General features: G+C 44.5%; 1 protein-coding gene across 4 annotated transcripts in view; it reads left to right on the forward strand.

Moving 5' to 3' along the window:
- The window catches only part of rerea (arginine-glutamic acid dipeptide (RE) repeats a), a 187,730-nt gene that overhangs the window by 88,816 nt on the left and 78,021 nt on the right, over window positions 1–20,893 (forward strand). For all 4 annotated transcript variants that reach the window (XM_074644997.1, XM_074644998.1, XM_074644999.1 and 1 more), the window contains one exon: window positions 3,865–3,935. In XM_074644997.1, coding sequence (XP_074501098.1) covers window positions 3,865–3,935 — 71 coding nt within the window. The remainder of the gene's footprint in view (window positions 1–3,864; window positions 3,936–20,893) is intronic.

The raw sequence follows: 20,893 nt of genomic DNA on the forward strand, positions 1-20,893 counted from the left end.
TCTTTTGCTGAGGCTAGGTGTGTTTTAGATTAGACATGCTTGGCAGCCGTAAGAGAATGGCTGGCTGAACAACGAGCTACAGCTGAGAAAATTGCTGTGTGTGTGTGTGTGTGTGTGTGTGTGTGTGTGTGTGTGTGTGTGTGTGTGTGTGTGTGTGTGTGTGTGTGTGTGTGTGTGTGTGTGTGTGTGTGTGTGTGTGTGTGTGTGTGTGTGTGTGTGTGTGTGTGTGTGTGTGTGTGTGTGTGTGTGTGTGTGTGTGTGTGTGTGTGTGTGTGTGTGTGTGTGTGTGTGTGTGTGTGTGTGTGTGTGTGTGTGTGTGTGTCAGGAGGTTATAACGATGAATATTCCGTCGCCTGAACCCGGCTGTGACAATGTAATTGGAGAAACCGCCAGGATCAGGTTTCAGTGAAGTGTCTGAGGAACTGCTACTCAGTAGCTCCGTGATTATCTCCCGGTGTCAAAAGCACTGAACTTTCTCTCCCGCTCTCCGTCCGTCTGGGTGGTGTGGCGGTCGGCGGTTGGATTGCAAGGGGTGGAGGCGAAGTAGAAGTTAAACTTAACAGCTGCGGAGGGAGCGAGAGCACTCGACTACAAAGGCCCTGCTGTGGTTCTCCCCTCCCGCAGCGCCGGCTACATCCATCCATCCAACAAGTGCACACTTCTTCAACCCTCTAAGAAAACTGAGCCCATCCCCCCCTCACGTAGACCCCCACCACGGTCTACGTCCCTCCCCCTTTTCCACTTCTCCACTTGAGCGCGGAGACCCACTTCCAAATGCACAAAATGGCAGGAATGTTTAACAAGCCAGGCGGACCCTGGAGGAACAGCGTGGCCCGCTTCGACGAGCCCCCTCCACCGCCACCGCCCCACCCAGCCTCCCTGAGCCTCCTTCGAGTTTGAAGCATTAATTTTAACTTCCACATTCATTGAGAATCGTCTTCTAGTGAAATGCCCTTGAGGTAGTCGACTTTTAGCGCCCAGGATGAATTCAAAATGTGCTTTTGACGTTCGAAGAATAGACTCGCTTGCTGTCTGCGAATGATTAAACTAGATCCCTGTCTCTTTTTTCTCTCCTCCCGCCGCCTATCTTTTTCACTCTGTTCTTTACGCCTGTTGATGTGCTCTGGGGTGTAGACACGGAGATCTGGCCCCTCTAAATGAATGTGCCGACGAGGTGAAGGGACACTAAACCCTAATTCCCCCGATTTGACTCCTCCGAAACATGTCATCTCATTCAGATTAGTCTCTTTTGTTCTCGGCCCTCCCCCCACCTCCCTCCCCTCCCCTCTTCACTCCCTCCTCCTTCTCCTCCTCCTCCTCCTCCTCCACCACTCGTCTCTCTCAACACACACACACTGTGTTGCTCACGGATCACACAATAGCACTGATGGATATTTTCATTCATGTTATCTTGTAAATGACTTCCAGGGATGGTGTAGAGGAGGGGAGGAACGGAGGGAGCGGGGAGAAGAGAGGGCAGCAGTGAGAGAGATATAATGCGTCACTCAGAGCCAGCGAGGGCGATAAACCCCCCCCCCCCCTTAGAACAGCTCATTCAGCCCACAGCAGATAACAAGCCCACCCTGGGGTTACACACACACACACACACACACACACACACACACACACACACACACACACACAGAGCCTCTCAAAAAACAAAGCCCATGATGTCACAGACGCACTCGTACACACCAGCCCCTCTACAAATGGTATCTTGGGTGTCAGAGACATTTAATATCTTCGCCACCCCTCTTTTTCCTCTGTAAGCGGGAAGATAAACCACAGCCAGATCGATAACTCTGTTGACACAAACAAATAAATAACAGATGATGGCAGCACTGTCAGTCACTGGAGAGAAAAAAAAAAAAAAAAAAAGCTCGCTGCTCATCTTTTTGTTACGGAAAAGTGTGTCTCTTAGTCCTTCTGCAAGGAGCAGCTCAGCATGTGTTTTAGTGAAATGAGCACCGGCGGTTTGTGTTGTCAGTGCAGATCTTACCTTGAATCAAAGCTTACAGAGCTGAGAGACACCGAGTACGTTTACATGCCCCAAATATTCAGATTTTTTACAACATTCCTGCTAATGAACATGAATATTCTTGTTTACATGAAGCCGTGCATACTCCCATTAATGTAAAACCTTCCCATGCTGACCTACAAATTAGCTAAACAAGTCAGCCAGCTACCTAGTTGTCTTTTTCCCTTTTTCTTACCACCACCATCATCATCATCGCCATCTTTGTCTGTGTTTGACAGAGGTCGATGCCCCAACATGTCGTTTATCACATCAAAATATAGAAAAGTGGAACGGCAGGAGTCACTTGTGTAAAGAAAAATATTTTTTTTGGGGGTTGTCAAAGTTAACGTGATAATAACGCGTTAACGCAATCGATCTTACCGAGGTTGTAGCGGGCTCAGTTTTAAAGCTAGAGTGAAGATACTGGTATCATATGAAAGTAGAAAAACTAAGGAAAAATTGGCATGGCCATTTTCAAAGGGGCCCCATTGGTACCAACCATGTCATACTAAACCCAGATTGAGACGCATATTCTGAATGTATACATGTCTAAAACCTGAATAATATCAGCATATCCCACATGTCTTAATCAGAAAATGCTCCATTTATAATAAGGACTAATTCAGAATATCCAAAAGGAATATGCTGTTTACATGACCCTTATTAAACTCTGAATATTGTCATATTCAGAATAATTGTGGAATATTAGTGTGCATGTAAACGTATTCACTCTCCGTCTTCATGGCCTTGTGTTTTATAATGAGCGCTGCGCTCCGTTGCACCAACCAGCAGACTAAACCAGCCTTGGGAGCAGTCAAATAGCTTGTTGCGTTGCTTCCGTCTGAATAGAAGGTCAATTTCTTTAGTGTGTGATGTATTTTTCAATCAATTAAGTGTCAGTGGCTTTTGATTGCTTCGCCCGTTCAGCAAGCAGAGAACCGTCTTTTAAACCAAAATAAATCTGTGTTTTTTTTCTCCTCTGTTTGATCACACTCCAGGTTTTGTGTTTCAGCTAAAAGCAAAAAAAAAACAGTGAATGGGAAACTATTATGCTAATTTGGGGATTCAAATCTCTTTTTCTATAATAATTCTAACCCTTGGCTGTTTTCTGGAAAGTACTGCGCCAGGCTGAGCAGTAACCATTAGCCATGTCCCCCCCCCGACGCCTCCTCCTCCTCCTCTTCTTCTCCACAGAAGTGTCTGTGTGTTTTTGTCCTCTGCAGCGTGAATGTTTTTGTTAAGGAGATGAGGGTTCACGACCTGGCCATACCACCAGTCACATTCAATTTAACAGCACAGCCGGGCCAGGGCCACCTCCTCCTCCTCCTCACACACACAATGTGAGCGGGCTGCTTTTAACACTTGAGAGGGTTATGTAATTTGGCATCAGTTTAAAACACCAGAGAGGACAGAAGGTGAATTCTTTTTGTTGTTTCAGCGCTGTGCTAACCCGTAACAGGAGGACACACACATATATATAGGTGCAATGACAGAAGTTGTCATTTTGTAGTTCCAGTGATGATTGGTTGGAATGGGGTTAAAGCCAGTATTACTCACTGGTGTATAAATGGAGTGGAACAATAACATAATTCCCCTTGGGCGTAATGTTTGCTTTGGAAAGGCAACCTTGTAGCGCTCCAAAAGTCCTTAATCCTATTACTCGCATTCCAATTGAATTTGACTCAAGGAGGAAAAAAAAAAGTCTTTTCAGCAGAGGTAACAGCACCCAGAATAAAATATATTACCGAGTCTGGCTGCATTAAAAAAACAAAACATGAAAGCTTTGGGAAGTGTGAACGTCTTCTTTTCAAAACTCACTCTTTTTTTCTTCCTCCTCTCTCTTGCAGATTGTGTGTACATTGAGAGTCGACGGCCCAACACTCCCTACTTCATTTGTAGCATTCAGGATTTCAAGCTGGTGAGTACATTTTCACTTCCTGTCTGTCCTGTTTTGTCTCCTCGTGTCCTGAGGTTCACCACTAATCCCACCCACCCCTTGTGTCGCAAGCTGGAAAGCAAACCACTGTTGTTCCTAGTGAGCAAAACACAGAGGAACCAGAAGAAAACAGGCCTACCATGTCGTTTGCACCATAATTAATAGGGGTGGAATTTTTTTAATGATTTTAAAATAGATGTTTTAATGCCAGAATCGATTTCTTTTCTTCATTTGAGTCTAAGCGGAGGTAGAAGGAAGTTACTGCTTTTATTGGTGTAGTCTGAGTAACGTGACGTCATATCCGTTCCGTATCCGTCAACCAAAACAAACCGCAGCGAGCCGAAACAAAAAAGTAGAAAACGGCAGTGGGTCTGCATGGATACGACCTGCACCCTCACATTTTAAATCCAAAGTGGTAAACATTACACATCCAGTAAAGTATAGAAACACTTTGGGTTTCACACATTGACAGGAAAAGCAGAGCTAGACATCACGGCTAAAGCTGCATGCTAACTCTGTCACAGACGGGAAACGTTATCGTATCGCGGTAACGTGCGGTCAAGCCGGCCATAACTCGCATATCCGTGGTCAAATGGGCCGACGCTAAAACTGTAGATCACCCATATACTGACATTGATGTTAAAGCGATAAAAGTTAGCAGAAGTATACACGTGTGACGACGTCCGGTTTTCAAAATAAGGTGTTAACAAAGGGAACTGTATATACAAAATATACAATATAAAATGTCTTTATTCTTTGATTTTTTGGTTGCTGGAAAAGATTTAATAAAACATGTCTGTCAATGACTGATAGATTTGACTTCTGGACATCTCTGACTACATACATGCTGAAAATCAAACATTTTTACAGTATTAATTTAGATATTTTCCAAAGTAAATGTCCCTAGAAGTGTATGATTCAACTTTTTCCTATGGTCTAGTGTTAAAAAAGTAAACAAAAATTGCGATAAATCGTAATATTGAATCGCAATACACCCAAGTATTATGATAGTTTCAAATCAGCAGAATGAATCGTCACAGCCCTAATAATTAGAACATATAAGTTGCACATTTTTGTTCCGCTGTGGTCGTCTGATGAGGACTGAATACAAATCAGAGTGATTATAATCAGTTTGTTTCCTGAGGTTTTGTTCTTTAAAGGGTCTTGTGGAAAAATAGAAATCCCTCCGAGAACCGGTGGCTTGAATATTAACCACCTTTGCGATCCACTGGCGGTGTAATAATGCCTGTAATGGAAATAAAGATGTTTGTCGATGCACTTAATTGATTTAATGAAGGAGACCGTCACCAGATTTCAATTGATTTTTGTACAGCCTAATGTGGCCAAATTGCCTCTCTTGCTGAATAAAGAAAGAAATTAGTTTTTAATTTGCTGCTGAGAATGGCTGATTCATCAGACTCAGTCAGTTTAGTGAAGTGGTTTCTCTGCAATAGGACACCTAAAATGTATCGCACACACAGACAAATTGATTTTCCCACACTGCATTCTCTCTGTTTGCTAAAGGGGAAGTTGCATTGAGTTCACCCGGCAAGATTTGTCTTTGTTCGTGTTGATGAAAAAGGATGTAACCTTCTGGTTTGAGAAATGCGGTTAGATAGATGCAGTCGACTCAGATGACACCATGCACAGCTTTTAGAAATCATGAATGCCTCACAGCTACCTGCCGGCGATTCAGATTATCTTTTTTTTAAATCAATATGTGGTCTTGAAGTACTGTATTATCAAACGGGGTGTCTTTTCAAAGAGTTATAACTCAGGCTCTCAAAGTTAATGCAAATTCTATTTAATGCCACTAATTTCTTTAATGTAATAACACAACTTGCTATTTTTAGGTTTGTAGTGGGCTCCGTTTTAAACCTAGAGTGAAGATACTGATATCATATGAAACTAGAAAAACCTAAAGAATCCATTGGTCCTTTGTTCTACCCACGAGTCTCCCCTTTACAGACATGCCCACTTTATGATAATCACATGCAGTTTGGGTCAAGTCATAGTCAAGTCAGCACACTGACAGCTGTTGTTGCCTGTTGGGCTGCAGTTTGTCATGTTATGATTTGAGCATATTGTGTTATGCTTAATGCAGTACCTGTGAGGGTTTCTGGACAATATCTGTCATTGCTTTGTGTTGTTAATTGATTTACAATAATAAATATATACATACATTTGCATAAAGCAGCATATTTGCCCACTCCCATGTTGATAAGAGTATTAAATACTTGACAAATCTCCCTTTAAGGTACATTTTGAACAGGTAGAAAATGTGTCATTAATTTTGCAATTAATCGTGATTAACTATTTTAATTGATTGACAGCCTTAGTAATAATGCTTGTGTGTGGGATTTTTCTCAGAGGTCAATGCAACAAAACAAGTGGGGGGGTTAAATTTTCACTGAATGCGAAGTTACTGGTGAGGCCTGAAATCCATTGTTTTTAGTGGTCCTTTGTCAGATTTGTTCTGGTTGCCAAAAGTTGAAAAATGTTCAACTTAGTGTAAAACGCTGCACTGATCATCCTACATTTACAAGTGCTGAACAACAACAGCAGCAATGGAGGAGAAATGAGGTCCATCCTCTCCCCCTGTGTGATTTATATAACACTAAAATCAGGATAAATTAAGTCATTTGCAAAAAATGTTTTCAATATTACGCAATACTGAGCAAATTGTTATCACTGCAGGGGAAGTTCCTTCACCTCAACAGCGCTGAGCGGAGCACATTGTGGTGCAGGTTTGCAGACATGTTCCTGCCATTTATTGTGCAAAGACTGCTGGAATCTGTAATCGATGGCTGTTGCCAAATGAAGCAGCGTCTAACGCCGCCGGAGCGAGCACTGCCTGTCTTTTAACAGATTGGTTGTGTGAGCAGAGTGCAGAGGGCTCGGTGAGGGGCGGCCAGGCCCCAGGGGGCCCAAAGTAATGGCTGCCAACATCCAGGGTGATGATGGGAGGTCAGCTCAGAGGCCACACACATACACCACTTTTGGAAACTAGCGTGCGTGTGTATGTATATATATGTGTGTGTGTGAGGTAGGTGTGTTGGGCTTCATGTGTGAAGGGCAGTTGAGGGGTTTTAAGGTGAGCTGGAGGCCCTGCAGAGGGGAGGGCAGCCAGGCCCCACAGCAGCAGGGCTTTAATCCGATTGCTGCTAGAGAGTGCTGAGGACGGCAGGAACCCCTCCTCGTGCGCGCACACATGCACACACTAAAAAAAAAACACGCACCCACTGCACCTTGATTAAGAGCGCCAGAAGAGGTCTGGGGCGGACAGAGGTAATTGTCCAGGGAGGTAGAGAGAGAATACTGGCTCCATTAGCTGACCCCTCTCTCTTTTCTCTCTCTCTTTCTCTCTCTTTCTCTCTCTCTGTTGCTCCCCCCCATCCATCTGTAATTAATGAACAGCCATCTGCATGCCTGTATGTGTTTGAGCAGACTGTACCCTTGTCCTCCTATGTTAAAACAACAAGCCCCGCTGGTTCTCTCTAAACAAGTACAGCGTTTTCATTTGTCGCCGGGCTATAAATCACTAAAGATTGGCACAACGCTGCTCGCTACATTTGAATGATCTCTATTTAACTAGATTCCTCTTTTTAGGATGACAGCTGATTGTGGGTTTGTAATTGCACACCACACGTTTCGCCGGCCAACCTAAAATCAACCCCTGCTCTCAAAACTGGGGCACAGACTTTGTGCCTTTGGGAGAAAAAAAAAAAATCATCCACTCATTCTGCTCTTTTGTGGCACATAATGGTCGGCGTAATCTCATTTCCTTCTCTTGCCACAACATATTGAAAAGCAGAGACAACAGGCAACATGAGATCCATGTGAGCGAACCAAGCATCAACTCATTCTCTCTATTTCCTCCGTCTCCGACCCCCACTTTTTCCTGCCGCACAAATTATCGATCAGCCTCCCCTCTGTGTGTGTGTGGGGGGGGGAGCAGGGCTTCGGAGGCGCAGCGGAGAGACGGGGGGGAGGAAATTTCATTGGTCCTGAACCAAACAACCTCATCAATATTGCCCGTCTCACACCTTTCTCCTTTTCTCCCTGTCTCTCTCTCCTCCCTCAGTCTTTTAGGCTGTAACAGTCTCACTCGTGTACTTTATCTAATGACCTGTGAATCCAATTAGCGGTGTGTAGAAATCCTGAATGCAGCCATCAATCTCTGCAGCGTGGGGAAGAACAGGAATTGAAGCCACCTCTCGGTGTCTCTTCCTTTCTCTCGCTGTGATTCGGAGACTCGTCGCGTTTGCATCAAGTATGTTGTTTCTGTAGACACACGCAGCGCAGTCATTCAGCAATAACACATGCGCAGCGTTATCGGGGTCATTTTGAACATTCTCGCATCAATTTTCACTCGTTTGTTTACCCAACAGTTGCAGCTGCGGTGCCCGCCGTAACCTCTGTGACATATTGATCCGGTCGTATAGATTTCAGTCTCCTCCTGCCTTCCTCCCTAAAATGTCTGCCCAGATACAGAGGTGGCTAGTAGGAGGCCATTTTAACCGTTAGAGGTATTAAACTAAATCAGGAGGGGAAGCAAGACATTTTTATTTCTTATTCATTCCGTTTAGGTTATTAGAAAAAGGGACAAATGTAATAACTAGTAAAAATGATTTGCAAAACTTACAAGACACAAATTTGAAGCAGTAAAACAACGGCACTACATGATAGAGCAAGTCAACATAAAATGTGAATTAGGGACTAAATTTCACTACTAATGCAAACAGACTAGTAAAAAAACCTCTTATTATATCCACATTACTTATGATTATGTATGAAAAATCTCATTATGTAAATATTTTGTAAAAGCACCAACCCTAAAACATCGTCGCAATATCGAGGTCAACAAAATATTGTGATATTTGATTTTTCTCCCTTTCCCAAAGCCCAAGATGACGTCATCAAATGTCTTGTTTTGTCCACAACTCAAAGATGTTCAGTTTACCGTCACAGAGGAGTAAAGAAACCAGAAAATATTCACATTTAAGAAGCTGGAATCCGAGAATTTAGACTTTTATTTTACTTAAAAAATGACTCAAATTGATTATTAAAATACTTGGCGATTCATTTAATAGTTGACGACTGATCGATTGATTGATCGTTGCAGCTCTTCCATCAGGTCAATTAAGGGCCAACAATCCTCCTGTGTGTTTTCCCACAAGGGCTAGTTTCAGTTTACACCGGGTGCCGTGACCTCGTAATGTGTTTACAATCTATATTTGATGAGAGTAACGCAGTGAGCCTGCAGACCGTAGACTCGTGTGTGTGTGTGTGTGTGTGTGTGTGTGTGTGTGTGTGTGTGTGCGTGCGTGCGTGTGTGTGTGCCTGCGTGTGTGTGTGTACATGGTGTGTTTGTCATTACATGCAACTTATATTACAATCATGCAGTTTGTGTTCATTAGACAGATAGACAGATAGATAGATAGATAGATAGATAGATAGATAGATAGATAGATGTACTTTATTGATCTCCAATTGGGAATTTATTGTGTTACAGCAGCAGGTTATCCAGACAATGCACCGGAACAGTAAATAAAATGTACATATTAACACTACAGAAATGTATCCATAGAATGCACAATATACTGGAATACACTATAAATATACCCAACTACTACAACTAACATAAAAATGATTCCTTATGTCATGAGGTATTGGGTACTTTTACTTTCTTATTATTATTACATACTTATATATAAAAAATGTAAATAACAAAGCATTCGAATAGTGATCACCATGGCAACGGTCGAAGCTTCGAAGCATTGGAGTAGGCCCTAGTGTACATATACAGTATACATGTGGTTCAACACTGCACATGGTCTCTGTGTGAGCTGCCTGTTGTCGTGAGAGGAGAACCAATCAGCCGCCTGACTGCGACTGAACAATCTGCCGCCATATCTGCCCGTTGACCCCGACTTCACCAATCCATCCTGCTATTCTTACCTCGATTGTCTCCTCCGTCTCCATCTCTCTCACTCTCTCATCTGTCTGCTTCTACACTTCACCCCCCCCCCCTTCATCCCCTCTCCTCTTTATCTGCTGTCACTCACCTCCCTCCCTCGCTCCTCCCATCCCATGTTCCAGTCATTGTGTCCATGTCCCTGATGCTCATTGACCCCCCCCCGCTGCCTCCCTCTCTGCTTGTATCTAACCTCATTTGCTGTTATTGGCCAAGTCAGCTGTGTTCCTCCCTCCCTCCCTCCCTCCCTCCCATCCCTCTCTCTCTCTTACTCCCTCTGCTTTCTCCCAGCATCCCTGTCTCCCTCCCTCTTTCGCTAATGGAGTGATTGCAGCGTTTCTCCCTCCGGGAACGCCGGATTGAGGAGCCCAGTACGCACAACACACACACACGCGCGCTGTCACACACACACACACACACACACACACACACACACACACACACACACACACATCTCTACTCGTGGATCTCCCTGCTTATGGACATTTAATTAGATGCCATGTACAATGCAATTATCATGCCAGGAGTCCAGCTCATATGTTGCGGGGCTGATCAGCTTAAAAGGATGAGGGATTTTCTTTGTCATAAAACCAGTAGGCTGTACTGTGTGTGTACTGTGTCCACTGGTTTTCATCTCGTGCCCCTCGTGTCGGCACCAGTGTAAGGTTCTCGAGGTTGAGCGTGCTCTGTTTGCACTGCGAGATGTGTGTGATTTTTACATTCATGTCTGGTGGAAACGTGCTGTGATGGAGATGAAGAAGTGTGTTTGTTTGTCGCATAACATAAGCCCACACATACACATTGTACACGTGTGTAAACTGAAAGTAATTGATGAGTGTCGATCTAATTGATGCGATGTGTTGAAACAAAAAGGTGTGCTTTGAAAGGAGAATGAATGACCTGTAAACCTTCACTCCTATTGATTAGCCTCACATGCAAGATTTGTTCATGTGGGGTCGCGTGACCTCTGGATGTCTAATCAGTAGAAGGATACACATTACAGTTTTAGCTGATGCCAAGGTCCCGTCCACGCGTATACAGATTGTCAAAACTGATATTTTCCTCTGAACGTTTTGGCCTCTCGTCCACATGCAAACAGAGTTTTGGGTCACAGAAACGGATGTTTTTGAAGTGCAGATTTTAAACTCTGGTTACTTGAGATGTAGTGACTTAATGTTAAACCAAGTAAGAGTAGAATGAGTAAGGAAAACTTACTAACGAACTAAATAAAGTCCGCTAGCTGCTAGGCTAATTCATGCAGTGTAAAAATACCACAAGGCATGCAGGAAGTGCCCTGAGTATCGTAGCGATCCTGCTTTCCACGCGTTCTCTCCTTGTGACGGGTGAACATTTTTCTGGTGTTTGTGAAAAGACATCACCTCATTTTGTTTTTCAAAACTTGTTGAAACGATTGATGGGAAAGCCAAAACTCTTAATTAGCAGATTGCTTGAAAATGAATGATTAAAAACAGCAATTTATAGTTTTCACTCAACACGGCATAGTTATTTCTAGGACTATAACAGAATTTGCCGTTATGTTTTGATGATGCACAAAACACCAGATTCTCCCTGCAGTAATTTATCCTGCTACTTGTTCTGCAGTAAAGGTGTAAGATTTAAATCACATACAGTTCAAATTATAGTCTTTGACATGTTGAACTTGATGTGATCACCTTATAAAAAGTAATTGATTACTAATCATAGACTGTCCCATGTGGGGTCGCGTGACCTCTGGATGCCTAACCAGTAAGGATATACATGTTTTAACTGACGCTGAGACACATCCTGATCACTCAAATGCCAATTTATTTTGTCATATTTACTCTCTCTTAACGAGGAACTGTCAAATAAAGCAAAAATATTATGAAATTATCTTTCAGATTTACTGTCAGCTCTGCCTTTAACTGTTAAAAAATGCCATTAAAATGTGCGACATGTTTCTAATAACTGTGTTAATTCACATTAGTGATTCGCAGATGCTCACCTAGCCATGTTAGCTACACATTTAGAAACCATTTGAAACCAATTTTCTGGTGTTTGTGAAAAGATATCACCTCGTTTTGTGTTTTTTAAAACTTGTTGAAACAATTGACGGGAGAGCCATGTGTATTCTAATGCATGTTTGTGTTGGATGGATATAACAGCGTAGCTTTCCCAGTTGTCATGTAAACAAGACACACACACACACATACCAAACGTTAATTATGTGTTTCCTGATGGTTTTAGCTGGTGCTTATCATGCAGCCACCGATTCAAAGCGCATAATTAAAAAAAATGTTTGATGAAGATGCAAATATATGTGCATAAATATGGATGCTTAACACGAGCAGTTATTAGGTTTCCTGTGGACGGTCCTAATGGAATCCAAAGTGCCGAGAATTAGCTTAACAATGAGATCCGCTAGCTTAATTAGCTCGCAGCTAGCTCGCCTGCGCATATTCAAATCTGTGCACAAAAAAAATATCACTTCCAACGTGGAGTTCCCCCGCAGTCCTTCTGATCCCTCCTCAGATTCTCTACCCTTTATGTAAAGCTGCAGTCACAAAGTGCTCTGTGATGCACGGCACCGCGGTGAGTCAGACTGTAATGCACAACCTGAGCCGAGGACTCTCTGATTGGTGCTGAGCCATTGAGATGATAGTAGAAGGTTGACTAGACAGGCGTCACTTGTCTCTTGTCACTGCTTAGAAAGCTGAGTTCCCTCTTTTTATCTTCCCCTCCCTCCCCCCCATCCCCATCGAACATTTTGAAACGCAATTATGGATCAGTGAGCACCACCATCAGTCGCACTTCTTGTTAATATTTATCGAGTAGAGCAGCAGCCGCGCCATCTCTCTCTCTCTCTCTCTCTCTCTCTCTCTCTCTCTCTCGAGAGAGAGAGAGAGAGAGAGAGAGAGAGAGAGAGAGAGAGAGAGATGGCGCTACCCTCATTAGGGGCAATTTTGTATGTATGTATGTGATCCTTTTATTCCACGGTCCACTCGGCTGCTTCAAGCGAGCTTTTACATTTTTACAGACATGAACATGTGGAGGTGCAGCCTTTCACAGTGTGTGTGTGGCTGTCTTAAGTGTCTGTGAGGAAGCTTTGACAAGGGCATCTAGGCGTCTATAGACACGGCCAGCCGAGCTCCGCTGCAAGCTGTTTGATTGAAGCATTCTGCCTGTAATGTTCCCCATTGAGTCGCAGCCTTTAAGCAATAGAAGCGGCAGCACAACAGCTACTAAAACCCTGAATAGCTGTTCATTGCCACTTACCTACAAAAAGGGAAAAAAAACAACCAGAAAATTGTTGGCTGATATTATACTTCTTAACTGTGGTCGGCTGGAGCGGGTTAACAACATGAAGTGGAATCGTTTTTGTGTTTTTTTCAATCTGAACAAACCAAATCATGTTCAGATTACCTCCATTTATTTGACAAATAGCCCCCTCGCTCTCCTCCCCTCACGGTCAGCTCTGACTCTGTGAGCAGAGGATTCTTTTTTTTTGTTTTTTACTGCTGCTCCGGCAGTATCAGGTGACTTTCCCCATTATGAGCGTGTTGATTAATGCTCCTCTATGAGGAGGTATGCACCATAGGCACAGTTAAGTTCACACAAAATAAAATCTAGAGAGAAGGTAATGTTGTAGCTACAACGGAGAGAGATCTAGGGATGCGTGCAGTCGATATATTACACCCTCCAAACAGAATTCAAGTAAGCCTCATCAGTTTGATTGCGTTATTTTCTACTGGAATTTTCTCACTGGCTGCGAGCGACGAAGCGACGCGTCACTTGCATTGAAAGCGCCGCAATACGGACGAGGAAAGGCTGATTAGTTTAGATGAAATGAGGAGTTATCTGTTACGATACCTCCTCATTTCACTACAAACACCTAAATAAGGAGGTAGCAGGCTGGAGGGAGATCACCAAGAGATCACCTGACAGTCTACTGAGGCTGCTGTTGGCTGTGTTGTATTGTCATTTTCAGCAAACATCGCAGTATAAAACCTGTTTTCTGTTTAAAAAAACCAAACAAGCAAGTACTGCTCACCCATCTGTCTGATCTGGAGCGCACAGCTGATCGGTACAAGGTTTGTTTACATGACGTAAGAGAATATTTAACGGATTCAGTGTGGACAGAGAGCGTCCGATGTTATTTTAAGTAAATAAAGAGACCACAAATCTACCTTCTTATCTTGTTGGTTTCTTATTCTGTCAATATGAAGATGCACCAAGGTCGATGTTATTCATTATGGCAATAAATGATCAGTTAAGCGTTATTATAAGAAATACTAGAATGGCACTCGGAGAGCGCAGACCTCCGCCAAGATGCCTGACTTTAAAAACCGATCACAGCTCACAGCTGGCGGTACCGCGAGGTGGTCGGCTTGTTGTTAAGTCGGCGTGTTTCTGTGTAACGTGTCGGCGGATGCCTCTCTCATTCAGTGGCTTTATGTCTGTATAACGTTACAATACGTTGTCTCTCATCCCGTCAGCTACCGCTTTTTTCTTTCTCACCGCTGACGGCCAGCAGCTCCCGTACCTCGGAGTCTCGCCACACATCCACACACGTATCTCTCTGCTCTCAGAAGGAGGAAGGAGGCGGGGTCACGCGTCATCAACGCGTCATCAGTCACACTACGCATATGTTATACCCTGTGGTCTTAATGCTCAGGCTGATCGGAATCCTTAAAACAATTAATCATGATCCGGATCGCCACCAAAATCGAATGGATTGTTCATTGTGCTACACCCCACCTCTTGCAGTAATCCTGCTAACAGACAAACAAACAAACCAATGCCGGTGGAAACATAACCTCCTTCTAGGCCCTTGGCCTTGGCGGAGGTAATAAGATGCATTTCTAGGGGGTTCAGTGATCCCCCTGAATCCGCGCCTGTGGTATGCAAACCCCCTCCCGTTCCCTCCCTCCTCCGCCGTCTCCGCACACTTGAAATTTCATTGAGGTGAAGCTATTAATGCCGTTCTTTGTGGTAACATTAGGTCATTTAGCCGAGGTGTTGAGGTCACTGGCTGCAGCAGCAGCTGCTGTTTCTATGCAAGTGAGCGGACGGACGAGCGCTAGTCCCTCTCTGGTGTCGAGCTCGCTGCATTTCTCAAATCAGATGGAGACGGGGCACGCATCTCTCAAACAGCTACACAGCTCCGTCTCTCTTTGGGGAGGCAGGTAGAGATTGATTGTCCACAAGAGCGCGGCGATGAATAAATAAAGCAATACAAATGGCAGGGTTGAGATAACGGCATAGTTCAGGCTCAGCGAGTGCAGGCGGCTCCGCTCGTGGGTATAAAACCAAACCCCCCCCCGGCTCCTCCTCGCTTTCTATTCTCCCTCGTATCCCCTTCTTTTCATCTTTTTGGACAGATAACACTTTTTTTTTTTCTCCCTCTCACCCTCACTGCCCTCCCTGTGCATTAGCTAAATGCTGCTATGGAAACTAGTTGTTCAGCCAATAGGATGATCTCTTTCTCCAGGATAGAAGATGGGCGGGGAGGGGAAGTAGACTGAAATCAAAATGGGGTTTTGTGTGTGGATTTTTTTTTACGAGTGGTGATTACCTTCCCAGATGGAGAGGGTGCAGCCTCTGGACAGTGGGGGTTGGTCGTGGCTGAAGAGGCCACGCTAGCGGCCGTAGCATTTTCATAAGACTCTTTAAAAGCTCAATCAATAGCCACCTCTTTGACCCACTACTGCTAAATTATTCAGCAGCCTTTTGCCTACTCTTCCCCCTTTGGAGTTTCATTAGTTGAGTTAGTTGTATCTCTCTCACACACACACACACACACACACACACACACACACACACACAGATGCATGCAAATTTGTCAAGTAATTTTTCAGCGACAGATGACATTTTGGGCATTGCATATATATCCGAGTGCTAATTTCACCGCTTGTTGCTGAGTTGTTGAAATATTCAGCGGCTCCTCGAGACACTTCTTTTTTTTTCTTTTTCTGGCACATCACAAGTGAAAATGTCTCCTCTGATGTCTTCACTAACATCTGAAGCAAAATGCGCCGCGCTCCGGCTTCGGAGCACTAACATTTTATCTTTAAAAGCAGGAGAGCAAACAGACAGTGCTATCTTCCTTTGGCAACCGGCTTTGATGAGAGAGGAGGAAATACAAATGTAGTTAAGACGTCAAGAAAGGCAGGTAGATGTGACGCTTTAAAAAAAAACAACAGGACTCCCAACCCGGTCGTTGTGTATGAAACTAATGACAGGGGGCTGTGTAATGACCTGACCAGGTCGGGGCGACTCCTCCGTAGAGGGGGGTCGCACGCTAAATTAGAGGGTGAAGGGTCCTTTGAAGAAGGCTAATGTTTGTCTAACAATCAGTGGGGCTAGATGGTGTAGATACTGTATATAACATTGTAGGGCTGGGACGAATCACCTATCTCCCGACTCGATACTATCATGATACTTGGGTGCTGATTTGATATGTATTGCGATTCAATATTATGATTTATTATAGTTTTTGTTAACTTTTTTAGCACTAGACCATGGGGGAAAAGTTGAATCATACACTTCTAGGGACTTTTTCTTTTGAAAATATCTAAATTAATAGAGTAAAAATGTCTGATTTTCAGCATGTATGTAGTCAGAGATGTCCTGAAGTCAAATATATTATCAGGTTTTATTTATTACATTCTTTCCAGAAACCCAAAAATCAAAGAATAAAGACATTTCCCTCATAAATTAGTGGTATTTTCTTTTTAATTTATAAGAGCACAGCAAGAGTGAGGGTGCTAGTCGTATCCACGCTGACCCTCCTCCGTTTTTCGTTTCGGCTCGTGCTGGTCGGCTGCTGTTTGTTTTGGTTGACGGATACGGAACAGATATGACATCACGTTACTCAGACTACAACAATAAAAGCGGTAACTTCCTTCTGCCTCCACATAGACTCAAATGAAGAAAATATGTTGAATCTGGCATTAAAACATCAATTTCAAAATCGGAAAATACTTAGTTGAATCCTTTTTTTCCCACCCCTATAGCATTGCAGTTGAGCCCCTTCATTATTTCTTTGCTCATCATGTTCAGCTGTGAGTGTCGGGTGGTATCTGTGTATTTAGAGGAGAATCTCTTGGCCACCCAGCGCTTAGTGTAGTAACCAGACACTAAACACATTTGCGTGGATTGGTCAAGCTTTAATTGGATTGGCCTCTGCTCTGAAAGTGGACGGCTAATTTTACCCCCACCTCCTCTCCCACTTTACATTTCCACTTCCCCTCCTGTCCCCTCTTTTTCTCCTTTCCACTCCCCCCCCCCGCTCTCTCTCAGCTTAAGTGGGTATCTGGCGTGCTTCACCACCGCTGGTTCGCAGCTCAGCTCGGTGTAATTTCCAGCTTGTCCAATGTGTGACATGCCAATAAAAAAAGAATGAGAGAGAGAGAGGAGGAGGAGGAGGAGGGGCGAGAGGGTACCGCTGTGTGGAAGTGGAGATTTACAGTGGTATCGGGTTCACACGCTTTCTACTAGGGTCCTATTTTTCCCCCCTTTCTCTCTCCGCTCAAGAACACATGGTGCAAATTAACTCTCTCCAGTAGAGAGAGGAAGGAAAGAGGGAAGAAGGGCATCGGTCAGAGAGAGGAGCAGACAGGAGAGGAGGAAATTTCAGGGATTGCTGTGAGGTCTGAGGAATGTCGACACTTTGTACCTCGGAGCCCGCTGCCTCGCGCAGCCCTTAAAACAACAGCAACATCGCCACAGGCTGCCGTCCCCTGCAGCAGTGCTGCGATCTCATACACAGGCCCTCTGACATTCTGTACATGTGCTGCAGCTCCACTCGCTGCCAGCTTTATCTATTCTCCATCTTTGAACGCTTGTTGATTTAATGCAACGCAACTGGCTCACATATGCTCGTGCTTTTGATCATGAAAGGGGGGAATATCATTTCTGTTTTAAGAGCTCTCATATGCCGTTGCTCTAGCACATCTAGTCAGTATACATGAATAAGAAAACTCCTCTCCTAAACCTTAGAAACCAGAGAGTCTTATCAGTCATGTCATCAAGATTTAGAAGACACTGGAGCGGCTCCATAACCGACGACTTGAAGGGCTCACAACTCAAGCTTTTACTGTCAAATGAGGATTTTTTTTTGTAGATTTGTAAAATCCTCTGAACCATAAAATGCACCAGAGATAAAGTCGGCACAGCCTCACCTTCTGTAGCACAAAAAGATGAGTATCTGTGGTAGTGTAGTAGGGGTATCATGATTTAGATTCTGAATCGCAAATCGATCAAAATGAGCTTCCGATTTCTCTTCACCTTTATCTACTTGCGTCCGAAGGAAAAAAACAACTCAAAGACGGACACAGCATATCTTACCCGTAGCTACAGCTGCACTTTGAGACAACAGAACTCCTCCTGCTTCCCTTCAGTCACCGGTGCAGCGACATTTTTGCTTTCCCCGTGAGTTATGTAAACAACAGACGTCGTCTTTGACAGAAAAAACTTCAGTTCATAGGCATAGAGACTGCAGCAACTGAAGAAAAAAGCGGTAAAGCGGGTTTATGCTCGCCGTAGTGAACTGGATACAGCATTGGAGACGGTGCCCCGTTCATTCCTATGAAAGAAGCTCAGTGGCGCAGTGACTTCTGACTGGAAAGGAACCCGGATCTTCCAGCGATCTTCCACATCCATTGGGCCCATGGAACATGCGCTGTAGCGTCCGCTCGGTCACATGACTCGGTCACGTGGGTCCCAACGTCACACTGTCGTCTCGGTCTGGGTCTCGTTCACATGAACGGAGGAAGGGAAATAACTCTGGATTAGGCTATTAGTGCGTTTTACAACTTTTAGGACCTAATGATTTAAATAAGGACTATTAGAGTGTTCCTACTGGGAAGTTGGTTCACCTCAAAAAAAAATTATCCGCTGAGTTACAGACGTCTCTTTCCCAATATAAGTTTATGGGAAAAAGTCTTTTTGGGCCCAATGGCATCACGTGACAGACACGGAAGATGTAGCACCGCCGTTTGGCCACTACGTAAATTGGGATCAACGACCGGCGCTCTTCCTGGGGGGCTTGGCATGTAGGCGCCGACGGGGACGTCATGGTGCATTCAGGTGTGCCTTGTAAACTCTGAGAAACTTGAGCTGTCTTTGTAAAGTACCGTCCTGTCATCTAGTCAATCTCCTTTTTGTTGAAAATGATGATGTTGTTGTCGGGGCATAAAACCAGTGATCTTTTGATCTTTACCAGTCAAGACTCCATAGTCTAACGATGGCGCGATGAAGGGCATTGAATTGAATTGAATCGTGACCTTCAAATCAAATCAAATTAAATTAGAAAAGCAGGACAAACAGGTTTTTCATTAATGACACATTTGGACCGGTCTGTCCTGGGACACAGAAGGAGGATTGTATGTTTTCTGTTCAGTGCGTCACATTTCCGCCCGCAGTGGCTGCGACCGGCGCTGCGTGTGCTTCTGATGGGCGAGTCTAAATTGTGTTTGCCTGTCTGTCACCAACGACGGATCACACGGAGCGAGAGGGAACCGCAGCTGCGACGGGCTCGGAGACGCTTCGCCACACACGTGCACACACACACACACACACACACACACTTCATTTATTCCGCTCATAAGTGCATTTTTGTGACTTTCATCCACACACACACACAAAAACACTTCATTATTCTTGCGCCGTGTAACCCTCGAGTCCTCTGTTGTGCTTAACCACAAAACCATCCAGTCCGAGCCTCGACATTCCCCACCATCCCCTCTGCTCGTCTGCTGTTTCGCAGCACATACCTCAACCCCCGTCTCCCCTCCTGAACATCATCCCCCACTGAGATTTCATGCTACTACCAGTTGATTTCATTGTTGCCTCGATCTCAAACAACGATGCCACGGAGCAGCATAAACACTATCCGGCGACGGTAAAGACATTTCCTGGCATCAAAGGGCCGAGCTGTGCTATCCCCTCAGTAGCTGTATTCATTTCTGCTCCCGCCACGCTCAAACGCTCTTTGTTCTTCTCTTTATAGGAATGTACTTAACAGTTTGGCAGTGTTGTGTTTGTGAACAGAGCCGCCTTTGTTCCAGCCGGCAGTTAACACTCGTGCACGGAGCGGAGGGAGGAAAGTCTGCGTTATTAAGCCTACTGTTAAATTAGCCTAAGCACTATCTTAATGAAATGATTAAGAAAATACAGACCTCCCCTAAGTCCCTTTTTTTTGTACAGTTGTCAAATCCCCATGTCTTTTATCCAATGGCTTCTCCTCTCTACTCCCATACAGTTGTTAAGGCAAGCTGTGTTTGGAGCTTTGTGTGACGTGCTGCTTAATTTCTTCTTACTCGCTTTTTTTTTTTAATCCAGATGGTACCGGCTGAGTGTTTATGGTAGGACTAACACAGTCAGCTATATAGACTTTTCATTGCAGCATCACTACAAGCTAACCTTGGGCTATTGAGCTTAACAGCCCATTTATAGATCGCCATAATGCCCTCCCCATTTGAGGGCGAATAACTCTTTTATAGGCTCCCATCATTTTGCTCTTTTCATATCTTACGGCGGCATCCCTCACCTTCTTCCACGTTATTTCTCTCCGACTTCTCCTTTCTTCCTCTCCTCTACTGTCTGGTCCTTGTGATGAATCTTGTGCCTCAAGGCATTGTGGGATCGTAGAGGGAGAGGGGCGGGGGGGCTGATTTGAGCCCCCATTACCGATGGTGGCCCAGCACGTGGGCATGTCCGAATCGGTTCAGCTAGAAAGGACGGCGGTAAAAAAAAAAGAAGTGTCTCCTACCTTCACCCTCTCTTCTCCAGGTGAAATGGGATGATTTAATGTGCGGCCCTGTCGGGGCGGGTAATGGAGTTGGCGGATGAGTGCGAGAGGCTCTCTCCATCACAAAGTGGAGGGGTGTTGGAGGTGATCGAGACCCCCCCCCCCCTCCCCCGTCTGTCTAGGTGTGCTCCTTGTGTAAACAGTGACCTCACGTCCTCTCCTCTCCGCAGA

Source organism: Sebastes fasciatus, chromosome 8, assembly GCF_043250625.1.
Source record: "Sebastes fasciatus isolate fSebFas1 chromosome 8, fSebFas1.pri, whole genome shotgun sequence".
NCBI classification, from domain to species: domain Eukaryota; kingdom Metazoa; phylum Chordata; class Actinopteri; order Perciformes; family Sebastidae; genus Sebastes; species Sebastes fasciatus.